Raw genomic sequence first — 26,774 nt, 5'->3', positions numbered from 1 at the left:
GGCATAAAGGAGCCAGTGTCACTCATTTCTTTTTACAGTGCCAGTGGCTGAAAAATAGCACCTTTAAGTCTCTTTCTCCCGCATTGCATGGTAATATTATTGTTAATTACTGAATTATTTTTATATCTACCCACTTTAGAAAAGGAGTTCCATGAACTGATTTTGTTTAGTTTTTTATGGCTGAAGTGCAGTTGTCGAGATTCAGCTCTTTGTTCTGTCATTTTTTCTACTGCATATCAAATGCTGAACTCATACAGAGGCAGTAGGAAGGAAAACGTTCCCTACAGATGGTAAACTTGTCATACCTTTTTAAAAAGAAATAAAAAATGAAAGAGATTAATAGCCTTAAACAGTTCATCCTGGAACATTCAATGAGAAATTAGTCAAATCCAGAGGGGAAAAATGCTGCAGATCTGACTAGGCTCTAACCTCAATTACTCCTATAAGCTACAGCATAACTTTCAGTTCTTTTCTGTTGCTTTTTGAAAAGAATCAGCTATTGCAACTACTGTTCAACTAAAGTCTTCTTCAGAGCTGAGGCAAAAGTTGACAAAGCCTATGAAAATGAAACATGGAGATCATGATGCTGAATTCTGCTCATACTCTACGCTTGAATGGCAGCAGAAGATTAAAATGTGTTTCTTCGATCTGTTGCTACCAGCAGTGAAATAAATCATAGAATCATGAAACAGTTTGGAAGGGACCTTAAAGCTCATCGAGGTCCAACCCCCTGCTGTGGGCAGGGACACCTTTCACTAGACCAGTTTGCTCAAGGCCCCGTCCAACCTGGCCTTGAACATTGGCAGGAACAGAGCAGCCACAACTTCTTTGGGCAACCTGTGCCAGTTCCTCACCACCCTCATAGTGAAGAATTTCTTCCCAATGTCTAATCTAATCTGGAGGCCCCAGAACAGAAGAGGAGGTGTGTAGTATCATTGGGTATTTCCCAATGTATGACACGTATTGATGACATGATAGACTTGAGATGAGGAAACATTACCAAGAGGGTGTTCCCTACCTCTCTGTCTCCTGCCAAGGGCCCAGGGGACATGCCTCAGTTCAGCCTGGGGCCTTCAGTCCCTGTCTGGGCCATGTTGTAGCTGTGCCTGTCCCTATCTGCTGGATGCATCTGGGACCTGCACTGCGGAGAGCTACTCTCCTGGGTGGATGCCTTAGACCTATGGCATCACTTGTCATGCAGAGATGTAGGGATCCCATAGCATAATGTATTCTATTTCTATTCTAGTCTAGTGTAGTCCATTCCATTCTACTCCATCCCACTCCATCCCATTCCACTCCTCTCCATGCCTCCTCATTACATTCCATTCCCTGCGCTCTCCCTGAGCTGAATAACAAGAATTTTATTTCCCTGCAGTGCCAGGGGTTTTCAAATCAGTTGTAAGACTCACAGAGCCTAGAGAAATTGTAGAAGATTGAAATAGATCTACCTCCAGCTGTGAAGGGCCAGTGAATCTTACTGCCATTTCTTTGTCAGCCATGCAGGAAACCTGTGGCTTACTGGTAACAGTGGCTCTTCAGGATGCTTTGTCCACACATCTCACATCCCTCTGCCCTCCTGCTCCTATGAAGTCTTAGTACCCATAGATTCTGCCTTGCCAGCAGTAGGGTTGTCTGCATGCTCTCAGGCTGGAGCCAACAGTGTTTACCAAAAGCAGTATTTCTTGCACCATGCTTGTGAAGGCATGAGATAGAATCCATGGAAATAATACACTTGGGGAGGGAAGCAGTTGTGGTAGGGTAAGTAACTGTTCTTCCATGTTATTAAAAATAGGGAAACTATTTAGAACTGAGTAGACGTTTGGAATATTATGATCCAGGCAAGGAGAGCTCACTACTCATTGTAAGACTGTGCATAAATCCAGTATGTCGTTGTAGATACCATATATCTGTGAATGTGTGCCCATAATGCCCATGTGCCAGAGCATGTTGTATTTATTTATTTTCAAATGTTTTCTACAAAAACTTTAAACTGAAAAGTCTTTTGTAGAAACATTTGTTCCTTACTGCCTTCCACCCTTTCCTTGACAACTGAAATTTGGGTGAGACTTCTGCATGACTTATGCTTACTCTCATACTAAAAATTCTTATGTGAAATCTAGGGTGAAAAGAAAATCTAACTTGCTTCAAAAAACCCTCAGTAGCATTTTTATTTTTTTAGAAGGTGAATAGGGGCATTTATTTGGTAGGAGTTTAAATAGGTAGAAATCCTGGTCTTCTCAGTTGTATATAAAATCCTATTCTTACATAGAAAAACAGGGTTGGTTCCAACTTTGCAGCAACAAGGAAATGGCCAATTACTTGCAGTTTGTCCAGGAACTGGGTTGCTGTGTTAGAAAGCAAATTGATCCTCGCATAAAGGAGCCCAGCAAACCAGTAAAAAAAAGGCTTAGTGTTTTCCCTTTGAAATACTTTCAGCTTGGTTTAAAATACAAAAGATTCTTAGACCTTTTTGTCCTGTCTTGGAAAGAAGTGTATTAGCAAGAAAAGGTCCTGCAGTATATGAAGACCACACACAGCTTGTTGAAAATAGACTAGCCTAGGAGTTGGGCCTTTCCATTGCCATATGTTGCATGTTTAGCACTCCAGGCTTGATACACCATTGAGGGAGCAAGCAGAGTTCCTGATTGTTAGGGAGGACTTTTGTGTGCTGCTGTGCAAATAAGTATAAATCTTGAAGGACAAAGCACTGAGGGAAGTCGTATCTAGGCATCCTTGTGTAGAAGGAAGGGTGCTGAAATCATGAGCCATTTGATAGCAAAGGAATGGTCCTGAAACCATCCTTTGCCATTACAAAAATATGTAAGTGACATAAAACTGTTTTGCTTGCTCAGTCCTGTGGGTACTTAATACAACTGGGGTGAAGTAGAATGTTGAACTTATGGCAGGGCAGATCTTATGCTGCTGTTTGTCTCTGCTGGCAGGTTGAAGGAAGAAGTCTCTTTCTGGCTCAGGTTCACTAAAGATGGCTTGATGCCTGGATTTCACCTATACTTCTGGGCCATCTAATAACATGCGTATACTGAAGACGTGTTCATTCTTATAGCTTTCCTGTTGAAAATGGAGCATGACAAATAGGCTGTATTTTTTGGCCATTCGGGCTGCTTCCTAATGATGACTCTTTTAAACAGCAGTGCTTGATTCTTGCAAAACTTTTGTTTGTTGTCCAGAAGAGACAATTTAGTATGTAGCTAAGCCACTAATTACTAAGATTTATTTGGTTTTTTAGTTTTTTGGGTTGTTTTTTTTTTTTTTTTTGCATTTTACTGTGTTGCATTTTGCAGTCAGCATTGTGTAATGGTAGCTTTTTCAAATGTATTATAAAAGGCAGAGCCAAGTGTCATTAACTACTCTGGTGCATGTACACAGAAATTGCTTTGTTACACATCTGGGGCTTGAAGAAATTTCATGGGTTCCCAGTGTAAAGATGCAGGATGGAAGTCTTGTGCATAGACTACAGAGTTTTTGTGAAACTTGGATGAAGGTGTTGGCAGAGAGAGGACGTAGAGAAAGTTCTTCCTTTTTGTACTTGAAGGACAACTGTCCCGAAAAAGCTATGCTTCATTCATAGGTGGCATCATCTTTAGCTTGGATTTTGGTCTTCACAGTGTTTGCATGAGTGCAAATGGTGATGAGCTTGTTTTTGACATAAATAAACTGACAGGAGTAAGCAGACTATTCCCCTGACTCTGTTTCCTTGGTTGATTTGTATGCCCTCTTTTTGAGCCCCATTCCTTCTGTAAAAGTATTGCAGTTAGCAGTGATGTAAGGACGCTCTTCGCCTACTTATGTTTTGGTACATTTTTCAACACATGTAATGGAGCAGCCAAACCCAGAATGACAAAACGTGTCATTTGATATGCTAGTTGACTTTGTTTTTCTTGGAAGGTCGTCTGTGATCATAATCTTACCCATGGTCATATGTAATTCATTGTTGTTGTCAACTACTCTAAGAATGGAGTTACTTCACTAAGCCCTAACAGGACGAACAATGTGGGAGGTGTAATGAAATCCCTTTCAGATCCCCAGCCTTGTTTAAGCACGTGTAAAATTCAGAAAGCTGTAATACACGATCACTTGTATTACTTAGAGAGTATTATAGTTCAGTAGCATGTTGTATGGGATCTTTGGTAATGAAATTGTAAGCAGTTTATAAATTGTATTTCTATAGCAATTTTTGAAGTGCTGGATTGAATTTTTGAGCTGGCTATTCCCCTGTGAGCTTTATTGCAGTCTGTGGTGCACGTTTAGTTTCATCTCTCTCAACTTGTTGTATCTCTTTGTCCCAAACTAAAACTGATTCATTAATAGAAGTATATACCCAGAGTCTGGAGGATAGCCATTTTCTGCCAGCTCTGGAGGTTTGCTTGGTTTCTGTAGGTCTTGCTGAAACTTCCTGCTAAAACTTTTTGCTGGAACTACATGTCTTGCAGAAGGTGTACACAGAAGTTTTCAGCATCAAATTGAAAAGTTCAAACAAACCAAGTTCCTCTCAAGCCCTTAATAGCAAAATAGCATAATTTTAGAGAACAGTTGAATACTGATGGTGTTTCCAGTAAAGGAGAACCAGAGAGTACCTGCACAGGCAGTTAGATAATTTTTCCATCTTGTTTGAAATAACTTGTATTTCTGGAAGTGAAAATCAATTCTTATTTGTAATAGCATATCGGTTCTTACCTAGTTTCCTGGCTGTGGTCACATAAAGATCTTTCTGCTACTAATGTCATGATTTTCTTTCCCTTCAGTTATCTATTATGTACTGTACTATTATGTACTAATATGTACTGTGTTCTTGATGCAGTGGAATTATTTCCCTGCTTTCAGTGGAGTCAGCAATGTCTCAAGTTAGTGTGGAAACTGGATGTATAATACAGCCATTCTGGTGGACTGTTAATAAATATATTTAAATACAGCACTCCATAAATGCACCCTGCAATTCAGTAGATTCTTGCTTATCATTACTTTTCACTAATAATCCTTTTGCTAATTTCAGTCCCTGCAACAGTACTGGTATTGAAGCCAAGGCAAATTAATTTTCCGTCCTATTTAATGAAGATAATCTGTATCAAATACTATATTAAAGACAAGGTATTCTACATAATTATTAAACAGTATTTATTAAGCTTTACAAACTTTACGTTTGGCAATCAGAAGCAGTTGTTCTAGGAATTTAACTGGTGCTTCAAAGGTATTTACTTGCTATTGGACAAGTATTTTCCAGTGGGCAACTTGTAAACAGAACAAAGAAATAATGTATTTAGGAGCTTTGGATACAGATGTGTAACACAGCATCTGTGACATTGTCTTCTGCCATGCCAAACACCAGGCCTTTAATGTTCTCTGTATATCCTTGCAGTGAAAATCTGTTATGTAACAAGTGTGTGTTGTTTCAGACTCCATGACAGAAAGATGTGCATAATAGGACTGAGCATCCTAATGGAATTACAGAACCGACCGCCTGCAGTGGATGCTGTGGCTGCCCAAATTGTCCCTTCAATCCTCCTCCTCTTCCTGGGCTTAAAACAAGTTTGCGCCTCACGAGAACTCACAGAACATGAGGATCATGCTAAAGATGAAAAACACGTTGCAGAAGATAATGGTAAAATCTCCCCTTTTCACATTGTGGATTTTGTCTGGATTTAATTTAAAGGGGGTAAGGAATTGCAGTTCATTTTTAAGACTTATTAGTCTGCTGAAAATAGCTCATCTTACTGGGTTCTTGAAAGATCATCTTAGGAACTGATTTTTCCTCCCAAAAAGGTTTCAGTGTGTAATAGCTAACACTGAACGAAACGGTTGTATTTATTTAAGAGTAACAGTGAAACTTGCAAGTCCACTCTTCTAAGTTGTGAATGTGCTCTGTCTTCTCACATAGACAGCAGGAGTTTGCCAGAACTGCACTGGTTATATTCTTGCATCCTGGAAAGAAGCTTTTCCTAGTACCCAACTAGTTGAAAGACCCATTTGGTTGCACTTCAGAGGAAATCCCAGCAAGTCTTCTTTGTCCAAATGGAAAGTGATTTGTAAAGTAGGATTTGAGACAGCTGAGGTTCCTGGAGTAGTCTCTTGCTGCTGTGTCTGCCAGAAGAGAAAAAACATCAAAGAATACCTTGTGGAGGGAATTGCGAGGAGTGAACTTTACACAGCATTGCAGGCAGATATGCGTGGCTGTATTTGACTTGGAACAGGAGATAGATGGTTTGAGGTCTAAAAATTAGATTGGATGTAAGCAGATCATGTAATCCACTCAAATTTCACACATGATTGTTCTGTAATGGAATTACAGAGTTCTCAATGCATAGGAATATGGCATAGAAACAGCGCAGTAATTTTCAGATCACTGTGATTCTGGCCCTGCTTGTTGCAGATACTTATCTTTTTTCTTTCTAAACTGCTACAAGAAGAACTGAAGGTTTAGAATTGGAGGGGGATTTTTTTTATCTGGATTATAAATCCAGAATAGTTTACTTTAGGTAAGAAATAGCAGTGTTTAGAATTGCATGGTGGAGTTGCATTTAATTCAGGATGTAATAGTTGTTTCATAAATGGATCTGAAGGTAAAGCTGAGCAAAAGATGCAATATTAAGTTTGTTCCAATAAGAGGACACTCTGAAGAACAGTGAGCAGGAATTTGGTCTGCATCTGGTTTTCTCTTTGTTTTATGTCAATTTGTGAAGTCTGTGCAAGTCTATTTGTTCATTTACCCCTCTACTTTGCTCTCATGAGACCCCACTTAGAGTACTGTGTGCAGTTCTGGTGTCCTCAAATGTAAGGACATGGAGCTCTTTTAGAGGAAGTCCAGAAGGAGGGCTGCAGGGATGGTGAGGGGGCTGGAGCAACTCCACAAAAAAAAAGCTGAGAAAGTTGGGGCTGTTCAGCCTGGAGAAGAGAAGGCTGTGTGGAGACCTCATTGCAGCCTTGCAGTATCTGAAGGGGGCCTACAAAGATGTTGGAGAGGGACTCTTCAGGGACTGTAGCCATAGGACAAGGGGTGATGGGTTTAAACTTAAACAGGGGAAGTTCAGGTTAGATATAAGGAAGAACTTCTTTACTGTGGTGGTGGTGAGGCACTGGAACAGGTTGCCCAAAGTAGTGTATGCTCCATCCTTGGCAGTGTTCAAGGCCAGGCTGGATGGGACCTTGAGCAACATTGCCTAGTGTGAGGTGTCCTTGCCCATGGCAGGGGGGTTGGAACTAGATCATCATAAGGTAGTTTCCAGCCCAAATCATTCTATGATTCTGTGATAATTTAAAAAGCACAGTGATGAAACAGTTTGACAAAGACACATTTCATAAAAATGTTTGGATCCTGTAATTGCACTATGACTACATAAATGAAAGAAGAAGAATATAGTAGTTTCACATTCCCCTGGTGTGCTTAGAAACAAAAGTTTAACTGATCTTGAATGCAGGAAACATTAACAGCTTCATTTTTCCAATTCTTCAAGACTTTGGGGAAGGGTGATAACAGAGGGTCCCCTTTCCAGCCAAAACGTAATTGTTCTTCACTCAGTCATTGTTTCCTCATACTTTTTAAACTTTGCTTGACAAAATACATAAATGCTTTTGCAGAAGAGATACCAAGTGATGAGGACGAGGCAAATGAAGTGAGCCAGGCAATGCAAGAGAACCATGGTTGTGGAGGAGGAGGAGGAGGTGGTGGTGGAGGAGAGGAAGAGGATGAAGATGATGATGATGATGACTGGGATGAAGATGCATTGGAAGAGACTGCTCTTGAAGGATTCAGCACACCTCTTGACCTTGAAAATGGAGTTGATGAATACCAGTTTTTTACACAAGCACTTTTAAGTATGTGTTTGCTAGTTGACAGAATGACATAACATGATGAAATAATTTGGAGATGTTTATGATCATTCTTTTCTTTTTAAGAGTAATAGTTCAGATTAGTGAAACTGGAAAATGTGATTTTACTTTCTAATGTTAGTCCTAAGATTTTTTTGCTTACAAGTACCACAAAAACAAATGGTAGCAAATACAGCCAGAGATGAATTATCTTCATGTTCTCTTTCAGAACATTTCAATCACAGCCTAAATAAATGAGACTCGGTCACTAGAGGGACTCCTAAATATAGAAATACTTGTCACATTCTAGATGTTAAAATCCTAATGGAGAAATTATTTTCTGCCTTTCCTGTTTGACTACTCCTGTTGCTTTTAGTTTTGGTATGAGTTTGAAATCAGAAGATTTACTTCATCATTGTTCAAAAATAATGGATACATGGTTAACTTTCTGTTTCAGAAAACAGGGGGATATCATTAAGTTCCCCAAAACAGATCGCTTTTATTACAGTGGGTGTTCTGTGCTAAGAAAACTGACAGGAATACTGAACTCATTTTGCAGTGCAAATTCTGTTTTAAAACCAACCAGGGATTCCATGTGTTTCATTTTGTTCTTCTGAAATTAACTTGCTATATAACCTGATAATCACTTTTCCTTTGTTCCTGTTCTAACAGCTGTGCAGAGCCGAGATGCAGCCTGGTACCATTCGCTGACAGCACCATTGAGTGAGGATCAGAAGAAACAGCTGCAGGAGATTTATACATTAGCAGAACACCGGCGAAGTGCGGCAGGTGAGGCACTTTTCTGGGGCCATTTTCTCTGTTGCAGAGATGCTGGAACTGCATCTAATCTGTAACAACAGAGAGAAGAAATCTCTGTTGTTGTCAATGTGCCAAGTAAAACTTCCTGAGAAGCATGAGTGGGATATCACACTTACATTATTCCTTGCCCGGAAGTGTGTGTTATTCAGAATACTCTTGCTTCTAATTAATTGCCTTCTCATTACCACGTGCTGCTATTTGAACAGGGTCTGAATTAGCTTTGCACAATCTGACATTTGAAATGAAGAGGAAATTAAGACAATATCTAGCTGTCAGCCAGGCAATTGATGAAGATTTCTATAGATTATTATGTGTTTAACAGTTCTGTGACTTTTTAACTGCTAAAATTACTGTCACAGTCAGTGTAAGGTTTTAGATGCTTAGAAAGCTTGCATCATGGAAAATAAATTCATATTTAATAAAAAACATGCAGAATAGTATCACATGAACTGATTCTATAGAGGATTAATTCCTAAGCTTATTTCTCAGTTATAGCGGTGTGTGCATGTCTGCATTTAAAGAAAATCTGAGTGTAATTTATTAGTGTCACTGCATTTCGGGAATGATATTTTGACTCAATTGAGAGTTTTTTCTACAACTGTGTATTCCTGGCTGAGCTGTATTGTCTCTGACAAAAGCATTTTCAATAGGCTGTTTTTCACATCCTTTCCCTTCTTTCAATTCTAGAGGCTAAGACAATAGAACAACAAAGTGGCTACACATTTGACAGCAAAGGACTGATCACAGCATTTAACTTTGCTGGAAGTACTACCGGTGGCAACTGAAGGATCGGCTGCAAAGGTCAATGGGAAGGGTCTCATCATTACATTTTCTTGAAATCATGGTGACTTCTGAGTGATAGGGGAGGGTAATTTAATGCTGCTGAAGGTTTCCTGGGAAATAGCAGTGTGCTTCCCCCGCCAGAATGTTCTTTCTAACCAGCTACTGTAATGTACAAATTCTTGTGGTGTTTTTATAATTTGAGATGGAAAGGAAACATTTGTCCTCAAGGAAACCGAATGACTGGGAGGAGCCAGGCTGCATCTGATTGAGTTGCACTTCTCAGGTTTTTGCTGTGCAGAATTGATAGATTCATATGGATAACAGTGCCTTCTGTTGTACATGGGTTGCCTGAACAAATGGATTTTGGAGTGCATTATAATTTTTTAAGTGTAAGGACATTTCTTGATACACTGTAAGCCTTGGTTCCATGTTTTCCAGTCACCTGCTTTTACTACTCGGTTCAGTTGTTTGTGGGTTGCATATGCATTGCTGGATTCAGAACATTATCTTCTCTATTTGGTGCAGACCAAATGTGTAGAGGGAGGTGTCTTTTGGAGTTGCAAAGCATACACTGGTTATGTCGAAGGGTCTTAACAAAACTGCAGATTTTCCCTTGATGCAGTAGTTTTAAATTATTTCTCTTAGCCATGAAATCAACTTGCTTGAGTTACGATGACATGCATGGCAGGTGGCTACCCTAAACCTACACTGATATTACCTCCTGCCTGGGCAAGCGGAGTGGCCCTTGCATGTAGATGTTCTACATGACAGCTTTTTATTTCCACTATTTTTGATTAATATTGGATTTTAATTGGGATTCTATAAACCTCTTTTCTGGTTTTATTCATTCGTTACCATTCCAGTGGTAGTACTGAGTAATGTGGTACAAAATATTTACAATATTTTATTTATCTTGATAGAAGAAAAATAGCTCCAAACTTATTTCTTCTGACTCTTATACTTCCGTGATTGCATTTCTGGTCTGCATTCCTGTTGGCTGTTCTTGTTGCATGCTGAAATTCCATCATCTGCCAGATTTTTTCCTTAATTTTGAAGACTGGTTTCTCATAAATTGAAACACATCCAACAAATTTTTTGTGAACATGTTAATCTGAGAAACTGATAGCAGTACTAATTTGATTAGGTGCCCCTCCTTTAGGCTTACTGGAATCGCAGTGGTGTAGCCAAAATAAGTAGGGGTGCTTTAGAATGTGAAGTTTGGATTGGAGATAAAATGTTTAGACCAGATATTGTCTCTATATGTTAATTTGTTTATGATTTAGAAATATTTACGAAACAATTTTAAGCACATACGGATAGTGTATCTTTACAGCAGTGCCTCAGCTGAGAAGTCAAAGCCCTTCCCATACCCCATCAGATTTCCATTGACTGTAATGAGTTACAGATTGCTGGCCCTGCCCCATGCTGAAGCTTTCATTTCATGTACCTCAGAGTACTTATAATTCAGTCTGATAAATCTGAAGCACTCTGTGCTTTGGCTTCTGGAAAAGGCCAGAGTGTCTCTGCCTGTTTCTTGCCCCATTTTCTGAGCCTGGCAGCTGAGGGGCAGAAGATTCCCTGCTGCTTTCCTTTTTCCTGCACCTTTATGTCAGACTCTGTCCTGTGCTGTTCTCTGCTGCTGGTTCTTTCCCACCCTTCCCCAGCAGCTGGAGATTAAAGTTGCCCTGGTTTGTGTAGGTTTTTCACTGCTGCTACTCAATAGCAACAGTGAAAATTTCTCACTTTTAGGTCTGTTGAACATATGGAAAACTGTGAGAGTTCCAGGTTCTGTGTTTCCAAAAGGGAACAATACACTGAGCTGCATTGGGCAGGCTCTTCAAGCTCAAAAAACAGAGGGCCAGGACATCCTTTATTTTGAACATCAGGCCATGAAAATGATAGGTCACTTTTGCTAATTTAGGCCCGGGGGTGAGTTGACTGAGACGGTAGGAAAACATTGCATCCAGTTTGTTGGGGAGTTTCTCAGAAACCATAGAAGTTTTGAATTCCTTCATGAATTTAAGGAATGTGGTTTTTTTTGAAATTAAGGACATGGACATCTTCTCTCTTACCTGAAAACTGAAGTGAAGTATTAGTCAGGTAAACTGTTTAATCCCTTTATTATCTTATTTTTAAAAATGAGATTGTTGAGTTGGGTTTCTTTAAAAGCCCATTTGCCTTCTCTACACTGGCATGCAGAGTAGAAGAGGGATTTATTTTTCTTCTGCTAATGAGGTTGCTTGCACAGTCACAAGCTAATATTTAGGAGTTGATGTGTTCAAGGAAAAATCTGCTTTTGCATAGCATCTTTGTGTCACTCAGCTGAACTATGGCTGCTCCCTTGTTCTGCTTCTTGTATACTTTACAAATCAGCTGCCAAGAAAATTTCACCCAGATGTTTCTTACAAGGGGTTTAATCAGCAGCTTGGAGTCGGGTATCTTTGTTGTCTGTTTTGCAGTGGGGATCAGAGGTGTCTGAGGGGATGGCATGTAAAAAGGTTAAATGCCCTTCCCTTCCCAGGAGATTCATGAGCAAATGTTTCTACTGGCAAAAGCAAATGTTAATTATTTTATTCCTTTTTTTTGAAAAGGGTTTTCATCCAAAAAGATTTATTGGGCTCTAGCCTCCACTTTAACATATGGTTCTCTTTTAACATGATAAATATCCATTTGTACGTGATCATAAATAGGTAATGGATTTGAGGGATTTCTTTCTGACCTGTGTCCAGCTTTGTACTACATTAAAGGGAGAGTAACACAAATGTGCATTAGTGTCTCACTTTGAAGCCAAGGTAATAATGGAATATCAGGTACCAACATCGGCCAATCAAGCATGATGTATTTGCCATTGAAGTGCAGAGAATCATGAATGTATTGTAAAATAAATCAAAGGCTGATAAACAGTGACCTGTGTTGCCACATGTTCATCTTCCTAAAGTGTGAAGGTGACTTGTATGGGCATCATGGGGGCTTTACATAGGAAATTAGCATTCTGTAGATGATAATCATAGCAAATGTTAATTTACATGATAAGCTGCTTTTTCAGATAAAATTAACTGATCCTGGGTATTGAATTGCATATGCCGTTTTGTCACTTTGAAAAGAAAATGAGATTCACCATATGTTTTGACTGTTACTTTTTACTCTCTTTCAAAGTTGAAGGTCTTGGTTTGTTTTCATTAAAACCAGAATCTTTGATGAAAATGGCCAGGTCCAGGAAAAGTACAGAATATCAAGCTAAGGAAAAAGCTAAATCCCAAACCTCAACAATCCCCCAAAACCCACATGTGCACAGTCTGATTGAAATAAATGTGCTTTGGGAGTGTAAGTCAAAATATGTAAGAAATGTTACACAAAATGATATTGAGAGATTCTTTGCTTTAGGGGGAAAGGCTGCTTGCCAGGGTGTCAGGGAAACATGAAATTAACTGCTTTAGGACATGCCCTTTGCCTGTGAAGTCCGGGCAGTTTGTGACTCTGGAGTCCATCATACATTGTAGAGGAGAGACAGTAGGACAGTAGAGGATTTATTTATTTTTTTACTATAAAGCAAGAGTCTGTCTTGAGACTTTGGTGAACATGAATGATTAACTGTCTTTTGTGTCCAGAATCCTTTTTTCTTCCCTCCTTTCTTTCTATTTGCCAACCAATGTGTTATCAGATATTCCAGGGGTTGTTGAAAGTACCTGAAAAGTTAAAGATTAAACAATTTTTTTTAAAATCCTATGGTTCTTGAAGCAATGCAACCTATCCATTGCATTTCTGTCTGTAGAATAAAGTCTCTCTTTTGACATATTCAGATGTCACAGAACTGCAAAACCCCCTCATTTGTGCCTGTGGTTTGATGAATGTTTCTGTGTTTTACTTCTTGAAGGTATGGGTACTTGTATGGATGCTTTGAAATCCCCACACTTTGTACTGAAATTTAATCAAAGGATAGGCAAAACTGCACTATGTAATGGAGTACCCAGTTCTAGTTCTGAGATGCCCTCGTCAGTCTTATGATGATGTTTGATAGGCTGGTGGTCAGTTCTTCAAGGATCTCCATCTCTGAGGGCATTCTTGAAATCCAAGAGACTCTGAATCTTTGCATGTAGACAGATAATCTGTATTTTCCTCGTCGCAGGAAAGCATACAGCAGACATGGCTATCAGCTTCTTGATCTTATGAATGAAAATAGCACTCTCTTCTGTCGAATGTCAAATTTTACCCCAAAACAGATGGCGTACAGAAGATGTGGATGTTCTTAGTGTGTTAGAGGAAGCCAGATATTCTTCCAGAAACCAGAAAGTCTTAGCCTAAAGCCATATCATAAAGGATATGTGAGAGGATATATGTACAGTTCAAGCTGCTTGCTTTTGACACCTCTTCCACAGCTACTATTTTTGTAAAACAAAACAACAAAAACCAGTATAAAATAAGAAAGAACTAAAGCAATGCTTGTGCACTAGACAGGTAGAAACTTCCCTAATCCCAGTACTCACTGCAAGTGCACCCACATACTTTTAAAATAGAACATGCAACAAGTGTATGGATATCAGTACCCTGAATCTGATAGCCATTGATGAGAAGTAATGACTTAATGTGAGTTTTCACTGGCAGAAAACATATGCATCCCTTTACGCCTTCCATGATGGGGCCACAGCGCTGATGGATAAGGGAAGAGACACTGATGTCATCTGCCTGGACTTTTGCAAGGCATTTGACACTGTCCTGCACAACATCCTTGACTCTGAGTTAAAGAGGCATAGATTTGATGGATGGACCTCTCAGTGCATAAGGAATGGGCTGGATGGTTGTGCTCAAAGAGTTGTGGTCAATGGCTATATGTTCAGGTGGAAATCAGTGACGAGTAGTTGTTCTCAGAAGTCAGTACTGGAACTGATCCTTTTCAACATCTTTCTTGGCAACATGGACAGTGGGATCGAGTGCACCCTCAGGACGTTTGCTGACAACACCAAGCGGTGTGGTGTGGTTGACACACTGGAGGGAAGGGATGCCATCCTGAGGGACCTTGACATGCTTGAGAGGTGGGCCATTGCCAACCTTATGAAGTTCAACAGGGCCAAGTACAGCGTCCTGCACCTGGGCTGGGGCAATCCCAAGCACAACTATGGGTTAGGCAGAGAATGGACTGCAAGCAGCCCTGAGGAGAAGGACCTGGGGAGTTGGGTGACAAGAAACTGAACATGAGCCAGCGGTGTGTGCTTGCAGCCCAGAAAGCCAACCGTATCCTTGGTTGCATCAAAAGAAGTGTGATGAGCAGGTTGAAGGAGGTGATCCTGCCCCTCTGCTCTCATGAGACCCCACCTGCAGTACTGTGTTCAGCTCTGGGGCTTCCAACAGGAGAAGGACGTGGACTTGGAGTGAGGCTACAAAGGTGCTCAGAGGGCTGGAACAGCTCTCCTGTGAAGGCAGGCCGAGAGAGTTGTTCAACCTGGAGAAGAGAAGGCTCCAGGAAGACCTAATAACTGTTTCCCAATACCTAAAGATGGCTTACAAGAAAAATGGAGAAGGGTGTTTTACAAGGGCCTGTAGTGACAGGACAAGGGGGAATGGCTTTCAAGTGGCAGAGGGGAGATTTAGATTGGATATTAGGAAAAAATTCTTCACTATGAGGGTGGTGAGACACTGGCACAGGTTGTGCTGAGAAGCTGTGGCTGCCCCATTCCTGGCAGTGTTCAAGGCCAGGTTGCAGGGGACTTTGAGCAACCTGGTGTAGCGGAAGGTGCGCCTGCCCATGACAGGGGCAGGGTTGGAACTAGATGAGCTTTAAGGTGCCTTCCAAACCAAACCATTCTATGATTCTGTACTAAAGGGCTACCTAAAACACTCTATGTCTAGGGAGCTAACTGATGAACTGCTTCCTGACTAGAGTTTTGTGGAACAGCAGTTCAGAGAAAATCTGCAGGCATATTTAATTGTAATGAATAGGGAAAGCATCCAGTTTCATTGAGGTGTGATGTATTTGATATGATCTCAGATTTGCAGTGTTCCCGATGTTGCTTGGATCTTCTGCAGGAGCATCCAAGAACTTTGTCCCATGCCTTTCTCCAGGAAAAGAATGTAACTGGGCAGCCCCAGATTTGGTGGGATGCTTCAAACTTGGGGTCAGAAAGCAATTCTTATTACAAGCGGGTAGTTTTCCGTATCAGAGAAATGAGGTGAAAATGGTATATTAATGCAAGGATCCTCTTTATAGCCTGTATAGAGGTTCACAGTTTTAAGTGCTTGGCTATGCACATGGTGCGGTAAGAGTTGAACTTTCAGAGGCATCAATTTCTCCAACATTTAAACAACAGCATCAGTTCCAGGATTCACCTGAGGTGAATGGAAAGTGTTGGTCAGGGGCTGCTTGCTGGACCATCTGGGATTATGTTAGATGAAGTGAAAGGATAGTCTGAAACTCTTGAGCAGCAAAAATGAGTGTTTTCTTGAAATGAGATTTTAATGTTATGTTCAGGTATGTTTTAATTTTTGGATTTCTTGCCCTCACTCAGAATATAAAATCACTACATAACATGGAGGCCTATTGACTTTTCACAGAACCGCGTACTGTTGGAGGGGTTAATCCAAGAATTGTTCCTCATTTTTAGGCATTTTTAACATGTTTGTTAGTGAAGTTTCACATACCCCTTTTTCACTACTCTCCATGCAGAGAGGACTTGGAAATGAGCTTAACAAAAGGAAAAAGAGCAGTGCTTTGAAAGAGGAGACTGTGCATAAGGTGGTTATTTTTAGAAAACAGAACAACTATGGCCTCTGAAGGAAATAGAAAACAAATATTTATACAAAAGTGCATGAGGTAAAGAAAGAATTTAAGACACTATAAGCAGGACTCCATTCTTTGATCACAGCCGTAATGGTTGTTTTTTATCATTGATAAACAGTGTGTGAAAATTGCTTTTGATTGCATCTGCTGTTGGTAGTATGCTTGACATCACCTGCAATGTTTTTGGGCTCAGAAAGACACCAAAGAGGCCATGCAGATTTCTTTTGGTATTAAAAGCAAAAATAGGAGCCCATGTGTGCAGTGAGGTAGACCACTCTGTGCTACATTAGCATATTGAATTACAGGTTCATCACCTTTGTAAGAAGCCTGAAATACTAAACTATGGGTTGGCTTTGAGGGTAAGAATTGACAAACGCAAAGTGTGCATCGATGACAAGAAGAACCTCTTCCTAGCTCAAAGAATTTTGGACAGTGTTCTCTGAAGCTGTGCTGAATTTGCTTTAAAAATAGTAATAAATCTTACTGCTTAGGTCGAATGTTACATCTGTTGTGCATTTCTATGGGAGGAATAATATTTCTTAAAAAAATGTAACATGCCACCTACCAAGGATCCTGATCTCATTTTACAGCCTCTCTTCATGCAGCCATAAAACTGACTTGCAAGAACACCGCAGAATTCATTTTAAACAAATGTGTGTGTTAACAATCCAATATGTGCATTTGTGTAGCAGTGTCTGTTTGTTAATCTCAGATTTGTGAAGGTAACTGTTCACATGCACACTTTGCCTGCAATAGAACACAACTGTTGTTTAATGGAGATGATATCATTACAGATCGGCCAAATACAATTCTTAAGTTATCAAACTAGTGAAGACAGCGCTTCTGCACCAGAGCTTAGGCCAGTCTTCTGTACGTGGGAATCCTGCTGAAAGTGCAAGACCAGTATTTGTATCAGTGGAGTATTTTCCTGACAGTGAGTTGCTGAAGCAGCCTGTTTGCTAACAGGCACAACTTCCTTGGGTGAGGCACTGGAACAGGTTGCCCGAGGAAGCTGTGAATGCTCCCTTCCTGGAAGGGTTCAAAGCCAGGCTGGATGGGGCCTCGAGCAGCCTGGTCTAATGGAAGGTGTCCCTGCCTATAGCAGGGCACTGGAACTGGATGATCTTAAGGTCCCTTCCACCCAAACCATTTTATGATTCTTAATTGTACTGATTGATAATGCTTACCCTTTTCTGTGTGGGGCACTTCTGTGCCACAGTGTCTCCAAGAGCAGTGGTTAGTGGCCTATTATAACTGGGGAGGTTGAGTTAGTATAGTTTGCCCAAAGCAGTAGCAGTGTGTTGCAGCTGGCATGAGAAATTAAAATCCTGTCTCTGTAGAAGTGTCTGGGAGTTTTGCCATTCATTTTAACGGAGCCAGGATTTTGCCCAAGAAATTTGCTAGGTCCTAATGTTTGGATCACTGCTAATACCTTTCCGAAAAGCTCTGTCAGAATGTAATTTATGAAAATGCTTAGTAACAGTGGGTTCCCCTATTGAGCTGCAATTCTAATCTGTCTAGATGTGACATTCTTTAGTTGTATCTTTTGTGTGTTGCTTGGTATGATGAGCTGTCACGTAGAAAAATGGTTCTCGCCTAGCTGATGAATGACATCCTGACTGTTAATTTCTCTTGAGACTTTGAAGTGAACCCGTTGACGTGGGAGCAGAACTCTAGGTGACCTGTGGTATCATCTGCACCATGTATCACGAGTGTTGTGAAGCTTGTAGCCTGTCTGCAGGTATTAACAAACATGCTGGTTTGGTTGTGAAACTGTATGTTGTGATTGTAAGTGTTCAAGGCCAGGTTGGATGGGGCTTTGAGCCACCTGGTCTAGTGGAAGGTGTCCTTGCCCGTGGCAGGGGTTGGAACTGGATGAGCTTTAAGGTTCCTTCCAAACAAAACCATTCTGTGATTCTGTGATTGCCACTTTTAATGGGTTCTATAAGAGTATTTTTTACCAAAGTAAATATATGGCTCCTATGCCACCTCCTGCCCTCTGACAGAACATTGATCTTTTACCTAGAATCACATTCTTAAGCTGAATTCTATCTCCAGATCTCTTAAAATGGTCATTTCTCTTGGTTGGTCCCCAGCAAAGGTGAAAGGTAATCAGTGTTTGCTTCCTCTTATTATCAGAGATGTTAAATGAATAATTTAAATACTGTATTTGCCTGTTTGACTAAGTTACTGGGACTTCACCAATCTCATGCAGTATCCTACTGAATTTATGGGTTTTCTGGCAAACTCAAGCTACATGGATTTGTGTGCCCATCAGGAATACTCTCCATAGTCATCTTAATGAGATTCAGAGTAAAAGAGAAAGAGAGAAAGAGTCTGGAAAGGTCATATCAGCATATAAATAATGGATGTTTTCCTTTTTTATTAAAGATATTGGCCTTCTGTCTCTCAGCACCTTGTAGAGCAGATCATGCAGTGTCTGTATGGAGAAAGCATAACCTGTGTCTCCTTTTCCTCCTGCAATGAGTATCTTTCTGGAGGATGCAGGGGGTTAAACAAAACTGCAACAAGAGAAATAGGAGAGCACCAAAAGCATCTGAACGTGCACTGAACAGAACTAGCTATCACCATCCATTTCTATGTATAGACCACTCAGAAATGTGTCGACATCAAGTGAGATTAAACAGATGCAAGGAGTCTAGTTTTCCTTGGTACAACAAGGTTCATAGTTGTTGAATTCTGCCAAACAAGAATCAACTCAGGGTAAACAGCATGATTAGCTCCATTTGTATTATTGTTTTGAAGAAAGACTGACAGGATCTGTCTGCATCATTGTAGAGATAAAACACACCACCACCAGCAACATGGCCGAGTCTCCCAAGCATTGTTTTCACTGGAAGAGCAAGCATGGAAATTCTCAAAGGCAGAGTTAGTACTCCTGGTGCTCAGTTACACAATATTTATCCTTTTTGTACTGTTAATCGAAAGGTTCACTGATCTCATGAAGATAAGGTAAGTAGGTTGCTAATACTTTCCCACTGTGCTCCTCTGGTAAGCATGGCTGATTTCAGAACCCAGGGCCGTCTGAGCCACTAGGTTGGAGGGTCTGAAGGGCTTTTCCTGACTGCCAAAGGTTCTTCTGTGAAGAAGGGAGAATTCTGCAGTCTCAGATTGCCTCAGTTCTTTCTGTTGATTCTTCCTAGCTGCTGCAAAGGCATATTTGATTGTTTAATGGGATTTGCTATGACTTAGTGATTGATATTCTTCTAATAAAACACACATACTGAAAAACCGCTGCCACTGTGTGGCTGAAGTAGCGGCTGTTTGTGGTTGCAAATCATTCCAGGCTGCCTGTGACACAAGGAAGGATGGGGGAGAGTGCTTATGTTCATCTTTGTCTGTTACGATCAGGCTTTGTTAGCCTCCTCTTTGCTGTCTGCTTTAGGATGCAGTGGTCTTCCAAGGCATCAGGATATTACCTTCGATCTTCAGCTTCTGCGTTTTGTGAAAAAGGATTCTCACTTAATCATGATTCTGGATTTCTGTGTCTTCCACTCACATCTTCAGGGCTGTGATCTGCTGAATTAAGAACAACTATGGAGTAATCCAATTTTTTCTGTCAATACGTATTACTACAAAGCACGGATTATTAATCATGAGATTTTCTTACTACTGTTTCTTTCTTTAGATACAGTACTGTGTAAAATGTTTTCAAATAGATTTTGAGCAAGTTTTTCAGTATTTCAGGGCCCAAATTCTGATTGAATGGAATTCTGTCACTATAGAGGTTGGGGAAGATGCAGGAAATGTGGCAAACAAATCAAAGGTTAACTATAAGAAGAAAAAGATATCATTGCTTTGTTTATAAACTGTAAATACTCAGTTTTATAACTTCATGTTCTTGCTTTGTTCCTGATTTTAGGGTAGGGGGGAAGATTTAATTGTCTTTTACTTTTCATTTGGGTACAGAGTTGTACTTGACTGTTAACTCCAGATTTTACTTTGTGACAGTACTGCTGCAGGAAAAAAAGCACTGGCTACTTAATGCCAAAGAACATATACCAGTTTGTTTTGTTGCCATCTTTGTGGCTTCCATCCAAGGTCACTTCTACTACAGAGCACCTGAATCCAAGACTCATTTTGCTGCAGGAGGTTGCCTAACAGGACACTAACAGTTCATGTGTAATGAATTTCCAAAGCAGTATTAAAGCAGTGGGAAGCATTGCTTCCTTTCCTGAATGCTTTCTGCTTCACCATATAGTTTTATACAATAGTATTTTTTTTTACTGTTTTTCATAATATCCCCACTTTGGTTGAAGAAAAATAGGGGGGAAAAGATGACCAACTGTGGGTATGATTAAAGACACACAGTGTGTATTACTAATGAGGACATAAGGGAAAAAATAAGCACACCATCTGGTTTTAGGTACCTAATTTAAGTTAGGAGGCTTATCTTGTTAGGCTTTTGTAGGAGAGTGTGGGATAGGCAGAGTTGTGCTCCTAAGCCATCAGATGCTCTAAATCACCCCCTGGCAAAGCCTGCTTCCTTCTTTTCTTGCAGAGCTGGCACAGGGAGATGAACCATCCAGGTTGGGTGGGTAATTCAGCTAATGTGAGTACACCCACCTGGTGGATTTGTTTGGAGGGGAAGGAGAAGCACTCAGGAAGATTATAACACTCAGTAATCAGAGAATAAAAGTCTCTGTTTCTTGTTTGCTGATTGTGTGCAAGTGTATAGTTGGTTTTGCTGATGCTTGTGCAAGAGAGAGATTCTGAAACGTGAGTAATTTGATGTATAGGCTTTGTCTTGTTACAGTAAATTACAGCCTTTCCTTGCCCAGGAGATGAGTTATCTCTCTTCCTGTTTTAGAGTGTTATGTTGCCTTGATTGCACCATGTATTGTGAAAATTTTGGCCCTTTTTATTTTTGTCTTTTCCTGTAGATGCTCTAACACAGGTAAATGGTGCTACAGCATTCAGGAAACTTGTCAGACTGCATTCAGGTCAGCAGTTCATCAGTGAGTGCTATGAAAGATAATCTATGAATGTCAAAGTTGCAGGACCTTGAAAAAAGGCAGTCAGCAGGAACAGCTTGAAAATCTGCTGAACAGAAACACCTAAAGGTAGGTAAGGTAGTGATTATGAATGATTGAATGTGCCAAGCCTCTGGCTGTGTGTCCAGATTCTGGGCTTTGTGGTGACCATTAGCGTACCCTTTAGGATTAGGGGGAAACCCTAAAGAAGGGAAACATACAACCTGTGGTTGGGAGTATGTTACAGAGCTAGATTTTCTATCAATTTCTGTTATTATCCCTGTTTGAGAACTTAGAATCACTAAATAGTTCAAGTTAGAAAGGAGCTTCAGAGGTTTCTAGTCAACCTGCTGCCCAAAGCAGGGTCAGCTTGGAGATAGAGAATATTGCTTGGGATTTTATTGAGTCAGTCTTGCTGCTCTTCCTGCAGAATGGGCAGGGGGAATTGAGGGTTGGCAGTGGTGAAATGGCTTGGCTGGGCTGTGTGAGCAGAGATGATTAGCAGGGCAGGTGTTTGACTTGCTCAAAATGTGATAATTGCAATAATCTTGAATGAAGTGGCTCTGCTTCAGACAGTTGGAGGTAATTAGACTTTCCATTTGAAAGGACATGATCAGAAAATGCAATAAGCATTAGGCATGAGTCTCACCACCATGCAATTTCTAGCTCTGGAAACTACGGCTTGAAGTAGCATTAGCTTCAATTGCTAGGGTATGTCACTTCCTCAGAGCAGTTCAGAAGTTGAAACATGAACTATAAAGTTGTGTGGGAGGGGAAGGTATGAAAGGTATAAATTCTATTGCATGAACTATAGATGTGTAGGAGAGGGAGATATAAAGGGAGAACCTACATGAGAAATCAATGTCTGCTTGGATTGCAGTGTCAGCAGGTGTCTGGTAGGTTCTGCTTGCTGAAGGAAGCAGGTGGCTTATTATTCATAAGAGAAGAAGGAGCATCTCGCTGACAAAGGATCTAAGAATGGGAGAGCCAGATGAATGGAGGGATCTATGGAGGTTTCAAGGAGATGGGTTGTGACCCCCATGTTCTTAACCTTTTCCAAGATGACAAAGCATATTGCTGAAGGAGGAAAGGCTGAACAGGGAAATACTGTCTTTTAAAGGTTGAGAAAGGCACCTGCAGTCATTTACTTTGTGTTACTGCAGGGGAAAGTAGAGGCACATCCCTACCCTGCAACTATTTGCTCAGCCCTAGTACAGAGATGCACATCCAGCACACCTGTGCCATCCAGTCTCAAGCTTTGCTGCCAAATTTCAGCTTCTTTGCAATGATTCACTTATCGGAGGTGCAGATGTGTTGCCTCTTCATGGGTGCCTTGGAAAGCCAGATGGGGAGACCAGCCTGTATGAAGCTCTAGATAAAAATGTGGCAGTGAAGAAGAGGGGGCATGCAGATATACGCAAGCTTAGAGAGAAGACAGTTACTAATACAGTTACGAAGCTCATGCTTTCTCCTTCATAGCAATTTAGAACACATTTGTAACTCTTTCCTGTATTTCTACTCTCATTTGCAGGGGAAATGTTTTTCCTCTGGTACCAAGCTCAGGTCACCGCCACAGAGCCAAAGCTTGCCATGTTCAGGTACAGCTCTGCCATGAAACACCCAGGCTTAGCAGTTCCTTCAGAGCCCCCTTCGTCCAGCTTCATCTGCAGCTTCTTCTCCAGAGGACACTGCTGTGCCAGTGTTCAGTTCATCCTGTCAGCTATGTGGCAGGGAGGGAGGATGGCCCAGCAAATCGGGGGGACATTGTGAAAGGCGCTCTGGCTTCTCCTCCTGCTTCTGCTTGGGCAGGCTCCTTCAGCTGAGCAACAGTCACAGGTTTCTTCTTGGTTCGTGCTTGGTCTTGAAAAAGATTGGCTGCTCTATAATCTTTCTGTCTGTAATCTCTCTCTGTCATTTCTCACATACTGTTTCTTTGCGGCCCACTGGAACCCAGAGATTTTCACCCTTGCAGATATCTGAATATCTTCAATAAGGGCTACCTTTCCTATTTCCTTGCAGAGAGCTGCTATTGCTGAAATAACTGCCTCCTAATCTGAACACAGCGGGGAGTTCTCAGGAAGATCATACTTCTGAAAATGGCTGTGCTACACCAAACCAAGGAGCACCTCAGCTCATTAGCTGAGAGTTGCAAAACCTGAGTCCTTAAAACCCTGACTGAACTAATACAGCTGAACTTCTGTACGCTCTTGATTACAATACTTGATTGCCTAAACTGCTTACAGTAGCTAAAAATATCTGATATATTCCAACTATCAGTGACACATGCAGCACATAATACTGGATGCCACCCACTGGCTTGAAATGTTTTTTCACCATGTGCCTGACTTGCTGCAGGAGCCAGAAGGCAGGAAGAGAGACAGTTGGGGTGACATTGAAAGAGGCTCCCTTATTACTTACCTAACTTGGATCAGTTTGTGGTTCAGAGTTTTGTAGTACTAAAAGCTCTTTGCAAAGTGTGATTATTTAAATTGGTGCAGTCTCTCTGATGACGTTGGAGAGCTGCTTCTAGTCCAGCATTTCTCAGGAAAGCTGATAGCAAAACCCATTCCTATAGGTTTTACATACTTCTGACACTGTGGTTCAGTCTACTGCAACCTTTGGGTCCATGAGAAGATCATGTTGGCCTCAGCTGTACCATCCTATGGGTGACTAACGCTTAAAAATCTAACATTTTGAGAATAAAGATAGATCTGTTTTTCACTTTGACATGTTCGTGGGTTCCTTCTGACAGAGTATGCATGCCAGTCAGACTCAAGGAAGAAGAGACCTCAACACCCACCATCACCTTGATTCCCTAGGCCAGCTGAGGATCCAAGGAAGGAGTGTTTGAGAGAAGATCCTGTATCTCTACATACATTTTCTGATGCTGTTACCTCTACCAAGCACCCCTTTTGGCAGTTTTCTGAAAAGCCCTTGTTAGCAGGATACCTTTTCTTCCTCTTTCTACCTTTGTCTTGCATTTGGCTCCGTTTCTGTTTAATTCCGGGAATGGCAGAATGCCTTTGTTCAGTGTGACAATCCTTGGTTATAAGAGTCACAAAGCTGATGCACAAGAGCTTTACTTCTGTGCCTGTTGTTCCCTTCACTTGCAGGAAGGATGTGAAGTTTCATCTACAACAATCTTACTTTTAGCACAAGGGCTTGTTCTCAGGATTATTGTTAGCATGGGACATTTTAACATTATATATTAGAATTCATATGATTCTAGAAGTCTCTGCTTCATTTCTCCCACATGTTCAAATAATGGCTGTACAAAGGAGACCACTCATCTAGCCTGTGCCAAGCAAGAACTCATTTCTGCAATTGATGTACCATCACCCAGTCTTTGCCTGCAGGACTATGTTCTGCACAGGAAGAGTCAACTGTAGAGGGAAATCTCCAGAAGTGGAGTACAACCATTTATAAACCTCTTGCAACAAAAATCAAGTGTTTGCCATTACAAGTCATGCCTGGGGACTTCCATCATGTGTGATTTTTCATCCCATGATCTTCAAGAATGACGTACATGTAACTTTTAAATCTTCTAATACTGTGAATGTTAGGAAGATTAGGTCAGGCAGAGCTCAGCTAGCCATCAAGATGATTTTCATGCTTTGTCACCAACTATTTGTTATTTAGCCCAGAAGGCTAAATTTGTGGTTAGGTTTGATTGCGCAAGGTGACAGGCACAGGCTTAGCTTCCCTCTTCTTTGCAGTATTTGAAGCTTAATTGGTGGTTGCAGAAAGAGTCCAGATATCTTCAGAGACCAAAACGTTTAAATCCAGGTGAGAAATACTTCTGTCAGACCAACATATTGTGCCAAGTAGAAGAGAGCTTCATTAAAGCAGAGCCATGTCTGTTAAGTCCCTGTTCTGAAATACTAGTTTTCTGACCTGATTAGTTATATGGGGGTTTTAGAGGGAGACATGAAGCACCCCCAATTGCTCTGTGAACTATCTCAGCATACCACTCCTTTTCCAGAGATACACATCTCCTAGTTTCCCTGGTCTCTGTTGTGACTAGATAGATCCCAGGGAAAATATTGTATGCACTTTTTATTCTCTGCAAAGCAGGAAAATGCCAGTTTTACATTAGCAAAGGAATGAGAGTTTGATAGAGCCCTCTGTCTGCTCCACTGTGATATGTTAGGCAGTAAATTTACTAATGGCTTCTGTTACCCACCATATGACTGTGTGGCAAATATTATGGTTTGGGAGCGCAAGTCTAGGTAATATGTGTCTGTGATTTAAAGAGGCAACAGATTAGCTCTGGCAGTGTGTTTGTAATGGTTTAACCCCAGCCGACAGCTAAGCCCCACAGAGATGCTCTTTCACACTCAGTGATGGGGGAGAGAATCAGAAGAATAAAAGTGAGAAGATTCATGGCTTGAGATAAAGCGAGTTTAATAAGTAAAGTAAAAGCCACATGTGCAAGCAAAGCAAAATTCATTCACCACTTCGCATTGGCAGGCAGGTGTTCAGCCATCTTTGGGGAAAGCATGCCGTCAAGCTTTCCTTGAAGCTTTACATGACATGTAACGGAAGACAAACACCATTACTCCAAATGTGTCCCCCTCCCCTTCTTCCCCCAGCTTTACGTGCTGAGCATGATGCCATATGGTCTGGTGTATCCCTGTGGTTAGCTGGGGATAGCCTGTCCTGGCTGTGTCCCTTCCCAACCCCTTGTGCACCCCCTGTCTGCTTGCTGGTAGGGTGGGGTGAGAGGCAGAAAAGGCAAGTCTGTAAGCACTGCTCAGCAGTAACTAAAGCATCCCTGGATTATCAACCCTGTTTTCAGCATAAATCCAAAACATAACCCCATGTGAGCTACTGTGAAGAAAAGTAATTCTACCCCAGCCGAAACCAGCACAGCATTTCATCCTAATGAACAAGAGCAAGGCCTGACCTACCTGACCTAGTTGGCCTTGCTTTGAGCAGAACACTGGACTAGATGACCTGCAGAGGTCCCTTTTGGTCTAAATTATTCTATGATTCTAATACAGCTGCCTGAGCACATAGCCAGGGTCAAGGGCTCTTTATACAACTGGTGCTGGATCCATTGCTGCTGCAGCTGCTCTTGGACAGACATTTGTCTCCAAGTGCTGTCTTCATTTCTTGTAATGAGTGTGGAGGCACTCAATAGATACAGTTTCTGGGACTGTGGTGTGGGCAGTTGTGCAGTTTGAACACTCCAGCACATGGTAATTTGAACATAGAATCATAGAATGTTTAGGGTTGGAAAGGACCTTGCCTCTGCCTCCCTCAGTTCTCTCCCTTCCACCATAGAGGTGGTCATATTAATACCTTTCTGTAGTATCTGTAAAATCCCTGCATCCAGAGAGAGCCCCTTTGGGTAGGTCTGGTGCTTTGTGAAAGGCTCAAAGTTCTCCAGATGTGAAAACATAGAATCACTGAATCGTAGAATAGTTAGGGTTGGAAAGGACCTTAAGATCATCAAGTTCCAACCCCCCTGCCATGGGCAGGGACACTTCACACTAAACCATGCCTCCCAGGGCTTTGTCCAACCTGGCGTTGAACGCCACCAGGGATGGAGCATTCACAGCATAAGGCCGCCTGCCATCCCA

General features: G+C 41.2%; 1 protein-coding gene and 1 long non-coding RNA gene across 5 annotated transcripts in view; both read left to right on the top strand.

The window, feature by feature from the left end:
- The window catches only part of IPO8 (importin 8), a 50,302-nt gene extending 37,757 nt beyond the window's left edge, over nucleotides 1-12,545 (top strand). For 2 of the 3 annotated variants that reach the window (XM_061444824.1, XM_061444823.1), the window contains 4 exons: nucleotides 5,412-5,617; nucleotides 7,591-7,827; nucleotides 8,494-8,610; nucleotides 9,328-12,545. In XM_061444824.1, coding sequence (XP_061300808.1) covers nucleotides 5,412-5,617; nucleotides 7,591-7,827; nucleotides 8,494-8,610; nucleotides 9,328-9,425 — 658 coding nt within the window. In that variant the 3' untranslated portion in view covers nucleotides 9,426-12,545. Of the gene's footprint in view, nucleotides 1-5,411; nucleotides 5,672-7,590; nucleotides 7,828-8,493; nucleotides 8,611-9,327 lie in introns of those variants that run through there. The other variant, XM_061444825.1, reaches the window with a different exon arrangement.
- A 7,552-nt stretch (nucleotides 12,546-20,097) lies between these two features.
- LOC133264823 (uncharacterized) lies at nucleotides 20,098-25,855 on the top strand. 2 transcript variants are annotated; one of them, XR_009741779.1, is made up of 4 exons: nucleotides 20,098-20,768; nucleotides 21,130-21,279; nucleotides 22,721-23,025; nucleotides 23,209-25,855. It is a non-coding gene; the product is annotated as an uncharacterized LOC133264823 (long non-coding RNA). The 2 variants fall into 2 exon arrangements; XR_009741778.1 differs by having other exon boundaries at nucleotides 22,721-25,855.
- The last annotated feature ends 919 nt before the right edge of the window (nucleotides 25,856-26,774 follow it).

Source organism: Pezoporus flaviventris, unplaced genomic scaffold (genome assembly GCF_033815535.1).
Source record: "Pezoporus flaviventris isolate CSIRO_AGI_PZ_B2104156 unplaced genomic scaffold, CSIRO_AGI_Pfla_v1 ptg000002l, whole genome shotgun sequence".
NCBI lineage: Eukaryota > Metazoa > Chordata > Aves > Psittaciformes > Psittacidae > Pezoporus > Pezoporus flaviventris.
The sequence above is the reverse complement of the archived record's forward strand: the minus strand, read 5'-3'. Positions and strand labels throughout refer to the sequence as shown.